General features: G+C 31.2%; 2 protein-coding genes and 1 long non-coding RNA gene across 5 annotated transcripts; 1 reads left to right on the top strand and 2 right to left on the bottom strand.

The window, feature by feature from the left end:
- Nucleotides 1-2: 2 nt before the first annotated feature.
- LOC105153900 (uncharacterized) lies at nucleotides 3-2,520 on the bottom strand. Its single transcript, XM_087408727.1, has 5 exons — nucleotides 1,988-2,520; nucleotides 1,495-1,670; nucleotides 988-1,155; nucleotides 619-917; nucleotides 3-553 (listed from the first exon to the last, which is right to left on the bottom strand). The coding sequence occupies exons 2-5, from the start codon at nucleotides 1,601-1,603 to the stop codon at nucleotides 77-79; spliced, it is 1,053 nt and encodes a 350-aa protein (XP_087264853.1). The 5' UTR covers nucleotides 1,604-1,670; nucleotides 1,988-2,520; the 3' UTR covers nucleotides 3-76.
- Nucleotides 2,521-3,060: 540 nt separating this feature from the next.
- Nucleotides 3,061-9,142, top strand: Stt3B (catalytic subunit 3B of the oligosaccharyltransferase complex). Of its 3 annotated transcripts, none has more exons than XM_011069010.2 (7): nucleotides 3,061-3,632; nucleotides 4,720-5,418; nucleotides 5,938-6,248; nucleotides 6,325-6,856; nucleotides 7,440-7,901; nucleotides 8,006-8,096; nucleotides 8,231-9,142. In XM_011069010.2, exons 1-7 carry the CDS (start codon nucleotides 3,352-3,354, stop codon nucleotides 8,249-8,251), a joined length of 2,397 nt encoding a protein of 798 aa, XP_011067312.1. In that variant the 5' UTR covers nucleotides 3,061-3,351; the 3' UTR covers nucleotides 8,252-9,142. The 3 variants fall into 3 exon arrangements, with proteins under 3 accessions (XP_011067312.1, XP_011067311.1, XP_011067310.1); XM_011069009.2 differs by having other exon boundaries at nucleotides 8,225-9,142; XM_011069008.2 differs by having other exon boundaries at nucleotides 3,068-3,632; nucleotides 8,260-9,142.
- On the bottom strand, nucleotides 8,237-10,962 carry LOC147908672 (uncharacterized). Its single transcript, XR_015545831.1, has 2 exons — nucleotides 9,360-10,962; nucleotides 8,237-9,203 (listed from the first exon to the last, which is right to left on the bottom strand). It is a non-coding gene; the product is annotated as an uncharacterized LOC147908672 (long non-coding RNA).
- Between the last annotated feature and the right edge of the window lie 104 nt (nucleotides 10,963-11,066).

The raw sequence follows: 11,066 nt of genomic DNA, 5'->3' as shown, positions 1-11,066 counted from the left end.
AGTTTTACTAAATTTTTTATTAATATTTCTATAATTTTGTATGTTATAAATATTTTCAGTGTAAAATGATAAAATATTACAATATCTTTCTCATAAGTTTAGCTTCTCCTTCTAATACGATTCTATCTTTATTAACAATACACATATACACGCATTTAATGATTTTTCTTACTGATGTAATTTTAACTATAACTTCTATAGTATCGCCAGCATAACACGGTTTAGGAAAAGTAATATTTTGCTCGATAACTACAGTACCTGCACCAGGTAATTTTGTACCAATTAAACCCGACACTAGGCCATTGAGCAAAGCACCGTGCACAATATTTTTTGCTGATTCAGTATGTATTGGATTATGATCGCCTGTTAATTCAGCAAACTTGAGTATATCGTCATTTGTTATTACTTTCAGAACCGACACTTGATCTCCTTCTCTCAAATTGTTCATTGTTGCATCAGCGAATGATCGTGTTTTGGTGATTCTTACAGAATGATTTTTGAGAAACCCAGCAAAGAATTGAATTAGTTTCATGATATTACTTTTTATATTTACAAATTACTAAAAAATATCAATTTAAATCAATAAAGAGTATTAGATTCAATAAATAATTAGATTTATTTTTTACAAACAGATTGATTCTCTGTCTTCACTTTTTCTATAACACTCGTTTCACAACAGTCATTTAGAAATAACGTTGCTACGTTTTTAACACGCCTATGTTCATATGATGGATCCGAAAGTTCCAGCATACGTTTAATTATTGTAGGTGATGTTATCTCGTCTACTGATTCAGGTGTTATCAAAAACATCAAGGTAGTAATTACTCCAAGCAAAACATCTTCGTCTTCGGAAGAAAGTAACGACGATATTGACTCGACACCTTGATTGCGCAGAATATATAACTTATTTATTCCATCTGAAAAGAATATTACATATAATAAAACAAATATTAGATGACTCTTCACACGTAACAAAAATATGCTTACCTAAACATAAATTGCAGAGACCACTAATACCAAAACGTATTAACTTTGGATTGCTTTGAGATAAAGCATTGAGAAATATATCAATTACTTTTAGTTGTCTCATATATCCATAGTTTACAGGATCATATGCAAAATTTGCTAAATTTGCTAGTACTTGCTCCTGTGCATCTAATAATTTGAAAGAAATTGATTAATTATTGTTATACAGATTATATACATCTATCAAAAAAGGCAATAATTTTATTGATAAATTTTTATTCATATTCTTTTGTAAGTGATATTATAGTTAAATATAATTAGAACATATGCGTCTTGATGATCTTAAGACTTTTCTTGATTTTTAAATATAAATGATTTGAAATAATTTTGTTTTATAATTTTACTTTTCAGTTTTAAACTTGAAAAATTAAAAAATAAAACTAATAACAAAAACTTTGCTAAGTCTCAAGAATACCTACATTTCTTTAAAGTTAAAAAATATGTTTCTGTTATAGGTTAATCTTTTACCTTTAGATGATGTTGTTGTATATTCGGTGACTAAAAGCTTTAAAAAATCATAACGTCCAGTAGTATTTTTCCCTGTGCGTTTTGTTAATCTTGCCCTACTGGAGAACATTGGAGTCTCAATGTATTTTATTTATATTATTTATATTATAGTGACATTCCTCTGTTACGATTACATTCTGCAAAAACAAAGTTGATTTTAAGATGGAATTATATGAACTTATGTATAGATAAGAATATATTATAATTACACAAATTATAACTAAAAATTAAACTATTTATCTGTTGTTTCAAGTCTGCAACGTTTGCAAATTATGAAACATGTATAATACTTATATAAATTTTCAGCACTCTATTCGTTTTATTGATAAACATTTTTTTTACATTTAAACTATTAAAATAAAGGTTTTTCTAGCATTACTTGAGGAATTTCTTTCAATCTTTCCTTGAATAATAATGCTTGTCTTTATACTTTTTATTTTGCGTGTTTACTTACATAATTCTGTTTATTCTCTTAATAAATTGAATGTTAACTTTGTTCTACTATTATGTTGTTATTACACAACAGATTTTTCGTTTTTTTGAACCTTACGATTTGAAACGCCTGTTCAGTGTTGTGTTGACATCACAAGAAAAAAATTAAAAGTCGAAGGATGATGATATTGCACTCTACCTAAAAATCTGGAAATTGTGAACTAATCTTGAACTTCCGTTGCCTTTAAAACACGCGGGACTCCTTTTACCAAGAAAAACAAATTGTTTACCACGAATTGTTGACACAATACTATTGATTGAATTAAATCTCAACATCATCAGAAGAATTATTAATTAAGATATATTTTAGTTATCATAATTACTGAATCATAAAGCAGATTGAACACAATATCGACAACTTGAAAATAAAATAACATTTAATTGATAAATAAAAATAACATAATTTTTTAAAAATAACAAGAAGTACCTAATTGATATTCAATTCTCCATTGCCAATTATTGATTAATTCTATATAGGATCTTCTGATTGGTTTGTCCAAAAAGATCACAAAAAACACCTATAGGTACCTTTTCATGCTGACTCTACACTCATTTTTTAACATCAAAACAGGCGACAAGGGTAGCAGAACACAACAGTTTGCAACCGTTTTATGGTTTTGTAACCGATTATCTGCTGATAGGACCATTTCTCTTGATCTATAAGCATAATCAGCGCGAAGAAAACTTCCAACAGTTGCAAAATAAACCGCTGAACATAGCCAATGGCTACGTTCAGCAGAAAAAGCAGCTTTGTAACTGTTGTAAAATTCTTTAATATGATTGGTCTTGCCCTTAGTTCCTCCTAAGTCTAAATGTATAAACCAATCATATCTGAGAATTTTCAACAGTTGCAAAGCTGCTTTTTCTGCTGAACGCAGCCAATGACGCTTGATTTCTCGTCAGTTTTGACAATGTGATCTATTTTGACGCTAAAAATGAACGTCGAATGTCAGTATGGAATTGCATAAAATTGCACCTTGAGGCTGAATGAGCGATATGTCGGTATCGCATGTTCGAAAGTTATCGACTTCCTGTCTACTGCTGCACCCTGGTGCGGATTTCGCGGGTGCTGCGGTGGAAGTCATGATTAACACGTAGCCGGCGTTCGACGTGTCCTAGCCTCCTAAAGTTCAGGTGTGCAGCGAGACATTTGATAATTCGTTGCGTCCCGCTCTCGACAATCTCGACTCGCGCACGAGACCGCGGGTATTCTGGAGGCACATATGGCGAACGCGCCACGTTCTGAGTATCGATAATACGCGGATATATATACGGTGTGTCGCACATTTTAACGCGCTCGTGGCGGACGCGAGCCAACGAGAGAATATGTTGCCGAACAAGTCGTCATCGTCGTCGTCACAGCAGCAGCAATTACCCTCGTCGTCCTCTTCATCGTCGTCCTCTACGTCGTCAGCCAACGCAAAGGTCATGTTCCCTGATAAGAGATCGACGACCAAACAGATGAAGTCCTCCACGTTGACAAACGCCGCTGGCTTGAGTTCCCTCATCACCTTCACCGTTCTCTTACTTGCTTGGATCTCTGGTTTCGCCTCGAGGCTTTTTGCGGTCATACGTTTCGAAAGCATCATACATGAGTTTGATCCCTGGTACGTAACCTGGTGTGGGATCATTCAACATGGCTATGTGATGTACACTATCATATTTTTGATAAACTATCGTTTTATTATTTTTCCGTTACATAACGGAAGCGTGAGTTAGTAGCCAATGCTTCGAGTTTATCTGGAAAATATAAGAGAACGAGTATTCAGATAGTCAATTTTAGAATAGATTTCTATCCACTGTGTCTTCTTTATACTTGACTTTTTGTCAGCCATAATTTAACAAAAATGCAACAGAAATGGAGCATATTGTCATGTCTGTTTTTTATTCCTGTACTAAAACTTTTCTTCTTGCTTTAGGCTAATATTACATATGATAAATTTTTCAAACATGTTAATGTAAATTGGCTGTAAGACAGAAATCTTGAATTTCTTTATCCTATAGCCAATCAACATTTGACAAATGCAATATTGGCCTAGGGCTTCTATTCTAACATAAATAGTTGACACAAATGTCGTTTTATCTTTGACATTCAATGAATAACAAACATAGAACAACACTTGTTTCAACTTTGTTTGATTGCTTAGCTTTTTTTATGTATAAAACTGACAATATAATGACATTGACACATAAAAGTTAAGAATAGGGTCCTTAGCCAAATATCAAATATATCTATTTCACTTTAAATCTTTTTTTATAGCTAAATTAGTTTAGAATGAAAGTATATATTTGATATTTGGCTGAAATGAGAAAAAAAGTTCTAATGTAGAAATAAAAAATGAATCTGTGAAGTTCCAAAATATACATTAATTTAGCTATAGAAAACCTATGATTTTATAATGTACGGTTTGCTTTTTTTCTGATATATTTTTGCAAATATCAGGAAAACAGTAGATTGTACTGTTATTGTTTATCAACATAATATGTTAATGTTACATAGTACCTGTTCTTAGCTTTTGGCTATCTGGATATTGATAAGTTAAATAATTTAAATAGCTTAAATTTAGGTTAAAAGATTTGTAGTTCTATTTTGTTTATTCTGTCTGTATATTGATTCATTTTTAATAAGTAAATAGCAGTACGAATTTTTTTACTAGTTAGCGATAGGATGTAATAAATATGTTTTAAATTCAGGTTCAACTATAGAGCGACAGCGTACATGGTTCAACATGGATTCTACAATTTTCTAAATTGGTTCGACGAACGGGCCTGGTATCCATTAGGCCGGATTGTTGGTGGAACCGTTTATCCTGGACTCATGATAACATCTGGATCGATACACTACATACTGCACTCTCTGAACATACCAGTGCATATAAGAGACATATGTGTATTTCTAGCTCCAATTTTTAGTGGCCTTACTGCCATATCTACGTATTTATTAACGAAAGAAATATGGAGTGCTGGGGCTGGCTTGTTCGCCGCTTGTTTCATCGCCATTGTACCTGGCTACATCTCAAGATCTGTAGCCGGGAGTTACGACAATGAGGGAATCGCGATCTTTGCATTGCAAATTACCTATTATCTTTGGGTTAAATCAGTTAAAACTGGCTCAATCTTTTGGGCGAGCATAACTGCCCTATCTTACTTCTATATGGTATCAGCATGGGGAGGCTATGTGTTCATTATTAATCTGATTCCACTTCATGTGTTTGCTTTACTGATCATGAATCGCTTTAGCAATCGATTGTTCACGAGTTACACTACGTTTTACGTTCTTGGACTTTTACTAAGTATGCAGATACCATTTGTCGGTTTTCAACCGATTAGAACTTCTGAACATATGGCAGCTAGTGGTGTATTTGGCCTGACAATCTTTGTAGCAGCTTTTAGGTATGTACCGTTTTTAGAACGTTAATTTGTTCATTATTGTATTATTGGGTCATCTAAAAAGTATCCGCGGTTTTTAGATGACCCAATATTTTAATTTGCAGTACTTATTCATAGTAATACAATCATATTCCTAAAATATTTAGCTAATGAAAATTTTTCTGTCCAAATTTACAAGATATAGAAATAAAAATTAAAACAAAATTAGACTTGATCACAAAATTCATTCCTAACAAATTATAAAAATAGTATAAATTGAAAAACTTAAGCGTTACAATTGTTATATTTTAATTAGAAATATTTACATTTTATTATTACATCCATGTCAAATAATACTTGCATTTATTTAAATTTAAAAAATTTTATTTATTATTCTGTAAATTGATGTTTGTAATTGATACAGAAAATCATGATTATTGTATTATTTTCAAATAAATGCAGAAAAAATTTTTTTCATTACATTTTGGACATACTCTGATATATATTGCAGTGCATTACTTACATTGAGCTTTTTAATTGCAGATACTTAAGAACTGTACTTACCAAGTCCGAAATGAAATATTTCGGTGGTGTGGTGGCTGTAACAACTACTATGCTGCTATTAATTTTGATCATCTTAACATACACTGGCGTTGTCGCTCCTTGGAGTGGTAGATTTTATTCATTGTGGGATACTGGTTATGCCAAGATACATATCCCTATAATAGCATCTGTATCGGAACATCAGCCGACAACTTGGTTCAGCTTTTTCTTTGACTTACATATTTTGGTTGCATTGTTTCCAGTTGGTCTTTGGTACTGCATCACACATGTCAATGACGAGCGTGTTTTTGGTAAGAATCTATGATGAGAGTGTGTTTTGGAATAAAATATCAATAAGAAAAACTGTAATATTCGATCTTCTTGCAGTCGTACTATATGCCATAAGTGCCGTTTATTTCGCTGGTGTGATGGTAAGGCTTATGTTGACTCTGACTCCGGTAGTGTGTATATTGGCTGGAGTCGCTGTCAGTAGACTCGTGGAATTGTTCCTCAAAGAGGAAGACAGAGACGGTAACGGTAATGAGAGTAACGAGGAGAGCGAGGAAGAAAGAGAGAGAAGTCCCGGTAGAGCGTTGTATGATAAGGCCGGTAAACTTCGCAGAATGAAACATGAAAGGTCAAAAGGCAACGGTGATGGATTAGGTCCCAATCTTCGCAACGTCATTATTATCGGCATGTTGATGCTGTTGATGATGTTTACCGTGCACTGTACATGGGTGACTAGTAATGCTTATTCTAGCCCATCCATTGTTTTGGCGTCCTACAGTAATGATGGTGGCAGGGCCATATTGGATGATTTTCGAGAAGCTTATTATTGGTTGGCACAAAACACCGCCAATGACGCTAGAGTCATGAGCTGGTGGGATTATGGTTATCAGATTGCTGGTATGGCTAACAGGTACAACGCAATGTCACTTAATGCAAGACTATAGAAAAGATTAGCCACAAAGTTTTTATTAAATTATTAATAATTTATATTTAAAAAAATAAATTCTAGAATGTTAGTTATTTAAAAATAATAATTATATGCTAAAAACATAATTAATATTCAAAATACCTATCTTTAGCTTTAATATAAGCTTTAAGATATGTATCAACGATGAATCTTTCCACGAATGAATTATCCCAAGTAACCAATAGAGCGGTCTCCAATTCATTAATTAATAATAATTTTTTGATGCAGTCTTTTTGATATTTATAATTAATAAGAATATGTAACTAACACTTGAGAATTTGTTTTTATATATTGCTACCGAACTAGTTGACGTTATTTATCGTCAATGTAATATTAAAATATCTTTAATGTTATTTTGATGTCAAAATTATGACAAATAACGTTAGTTATAATAATTTCATAAACACATAAAACTGGCCGAAACTTTTTTGTGTGCCCTTGCATATATTATAATAATATATAAAATTTATAAATTAATATATGAAATTAATTTAACATTGCTGCGTGAATTCTCTTCTATCTGTAGAACTACCCTCGTGGACAATAATACGTGGAATAATTCGCACATAGCTCTGGTTGGTAAAGCGATGAGCTCGAATGAAAGTGCTGCTTACGATATTATGACATCCCTGGATGTGGACTACGTGTTGATCATCTTTGGCGGGATGATTGGATATTCAGGTGACGATATCAACAAATTCTTATGGATGGTCCGTATCGCCGAGGGTGAACATCCCCAGGATATTCGTGAAAGTGATTATTTCACCGAAAGGGGGGAATTTCGTGTGGATTCTGAAGGCTCTCCAACTCTTTTGAATTCGCTAATGTATAAACTGAGTTATTACCGGTTCGGGGACGTTAAAATAGACTATCGATCGCCTTACGGATATGATCGTACTCGTAATGCGGAAATAGGTAATAAAAATTTCCAGTTAACATATCTGGAAGAAGCTTACACCACTGAGCATTGGCTTGTCAGGATTTACAGGTGAATGATACGTTTCAGCTTTTACTTAAAATTTAATGTATCATTATTCTTTCATTATTGTTATAAAATATTACATTAATATTAATTTTGAAATGTGTCTGTAGGGTGAAGAAACCAGCGGAGTTTAATAGACCAATAATTCCGATTTCCGAACGAGTTATCACTCGTCGCGCGAATTCATATGTTACTAAAAAGGTTGGTATGCATATATATATTTACGGTCTTACGATACAGAATGATAGATATATTTTTTTTTAATCATGCAATTTCTCGTATCGTTTTGCCGTTTTTATCATGATGCATTAATTGATCTGGAAACGTAGTTGAAGTTATGGGGCGTCGGGCATTGATGTTTCAGACTTCACGGCGTAAACGAGGTGTCATAAAAGGCCGGCCAGTTGTTATTAAAGGGCAGAGACCTCAACGACGAACGACGTAACGAAGATTCGCTGACTATTTCGTAAACAGTTTGCAAATACAACACTTTTGTAATAAAAGAATTACCGTCCCTTGGGTCTACCACTATACCTCGAACTAAGAATTTAATGTCAGAACAGTTCAACCGACTTAAAGAGTAGAATCTTCAAAAAATGATAGTTTTCATCATCTCCAGGTTGACAAATTAGTAGTTTTATGAAATATTGTTTTTAAAAATCTTTTCTCATAATATTTGGCTCACACGCATGTTGTTATTCGTCCTTCATTTATTATTCTTTATATTAAAAAGTCTTCGATCATTTATTACATAATTACACTTATTAATGTAATATTTTTTCGAGTTACTATCCAGATCATATGTAATCTTCGATATAATTGGATCAATATATTTATATGAGTATATTTATTAGAGAAAGTCACAAATGTACAGTTTGTTTTCTGCGTTCTAAAAGAATTAAATTCCACATTTAATCATTTTTTATGAGCCAATTGTGCATTTAATAGCTAATGATGTAAAATAACTTGAAAATAACTTGAAACTGACTTATTTGTTATCAATCAGCAATTGTATGAAGGTCTCATGTAAATTGAAACTTGTAAGACATCCTAGTTAGTGTACACACACGTTTATGTTACATAATATGTTTATTAATATATTACACGGTATTGCATCGGGTGAAGTTTATCGAAATAAGCAAACTTCCGCCGATTTTCAGCCGAAACGTCGGAACGATCGAGTGTGTGTCATGTGTACACAGTTTGTTGTATAGCACCTTGTTGAAAGATAAACATTTGTAATAACACAGTGTTGTTATTTATGAAATACGCATTTGAAATGCTAGTCCAATTTAATTTTCGTTTCATCTAATGAGAGAAATCTTTTCGATAATATTAGGTGTTGGAATTAATTCGTAGCGTTTTACAAGTGATGGGAAGTACTTTCATTAATGTATTTTTTAATGCTCATGTGAAATAAATAACATTCTTTCATTAAAAAACGCTACGAATTAATTCCAACACCTAATATAAGTTAAATATAAAAATTGCGCGCACAGCTTTTTTTTTATAATATAAAGGAATTCTAAATATATTACGAAGGAGTATTACGCGATTCAGCATTTTTTTTCTTTCTATAACTTCTATAAATTTTAATAAATAATATATAAATGATATAATAAATTACATAATATATAGATATAATTGCAAACATTGTTTATGAAAGTATCATTTATATATTATATATTTATATATTAACACTTGTGTTTCTGGGATTAAAAAATTTTCAATTCGGCGATACGAAAGCTCGAATATTATTGATCTACATATTATACATATTAACGCATCAACAGGTGGATAACATTTAAATCTGTTCTTTTTTATATGGTTTATCAAATTTTTTCCTGAACCGTCTTACATCCATTTCGTAAGTGAGAAATAATTTATTCATTTTACGTTTAACAACTAATAAATTATGAATCCCAGATAATTTAATCTTCGCGATAAATCTATGAATTACTTGTTGAAATCGATAGAGGTATTCTATATTAATTTTCTATATTAATTGCCGCAATCAAATGTACGAAAAAATAGTCACATGTATATTTTATACAAACACGAGAGACCCGATAAATGAGAGAAAAATAGATAGAGGTCTTGAGACTATTACATAATTTTTTTTCTTCAATGGCAATCTTATCAACCGTACAAATTTTTTTCTGATGAAAAAACTAAACACTCCTTATATAATCACTTTTAACAAATATTTCCACTTAAAATTTTTAAATCTTTTTAATTGATTTCATTGTATTGTCGATCAGAAATATAAAATTGAGATATAAGATTGTCTTTTAAATATCTCCTGCAAAAATGCTTGTGTTTTGATTTTAGACTTTGTTTTGTCTGAACAACTTCGCAGGTAAACAAATTTTTTTAAGAATTTTTATACAAATTAGAATATTTTCCAGAAATACTGAGAAAAGCTACATATTAGAATTTTTTATATATATAATTCTAAAATGTTCTAAAGTTTCTAAAATTTTTCATTTTCGAAAAAAATTAAACTTTTTTAGATTTTATAAGATTTTATCAAAAATTTTAGAATATTTCAGAATTCACATGCATGAAGAATTCTAGAATAAATGTGTAGAGACTTTTTCGGCACTTCGAATTTGTATAAAACATCTGAAAAATTTTCTAAAAAGTTATAAAATTATTAAAAAGTTTTGAAAAATTATATGAAACTGAGAAAAATTTTCACGGATAAGGAGACCATATAACTTGAAAAGAAATCAAAAATACAACAATTATGCATGATGACTATCATATTTGAACATGAATCATGTGATTGATGTTTAAATATTAAATCGTTATTTAGTCACTATTTTTTTTTGATAATCAATTCAGAGAAGATAAAATTAAGATTGTATGATAAAATTAATTATATGTATGTGTTAGTATGTAAAAAGATAGGTATGTATGTATGTGCATAAAGAGACTTGAGATATAGAAAGCATAAAGAGATTTGAGAAAAAAAAGGAGAGATAAAGAAATTCCATTATAAAAGAATATTAAGATGCACCGTCATGCTTTTTGTACTTAAAAAAATAACAGATACATAATCAAACATTAGCGAGATAAAGAAAAAAGAAAAGAAGTGCAAAAAGTTCAGCTACGAAGCAAATATAAATTCGCACATGATCCCCTTCAGGCATGAAGCAACATTGACAT

The sequence above is a fragment of the Acromyrmex echinatior genome, chromosome 8 (assembly GCF_024713525.1).
Source record: "Acromyrmex echinatior isolate Ae372 chromosome 8, ASM2471352v2, whole genome shotgun sequence".
NCBI classification, from domain to species: Eukaryota; Metazoa; Arthropoda; class Insecta; order Hymenoptera; family Formicidae; genus Acromyrmex; species Acromyrmex echinatior.
Note: the sequence above shows the minus strand (reverse complement) of the source record. Positions and strands in the feature narration are given on the sequence as shown.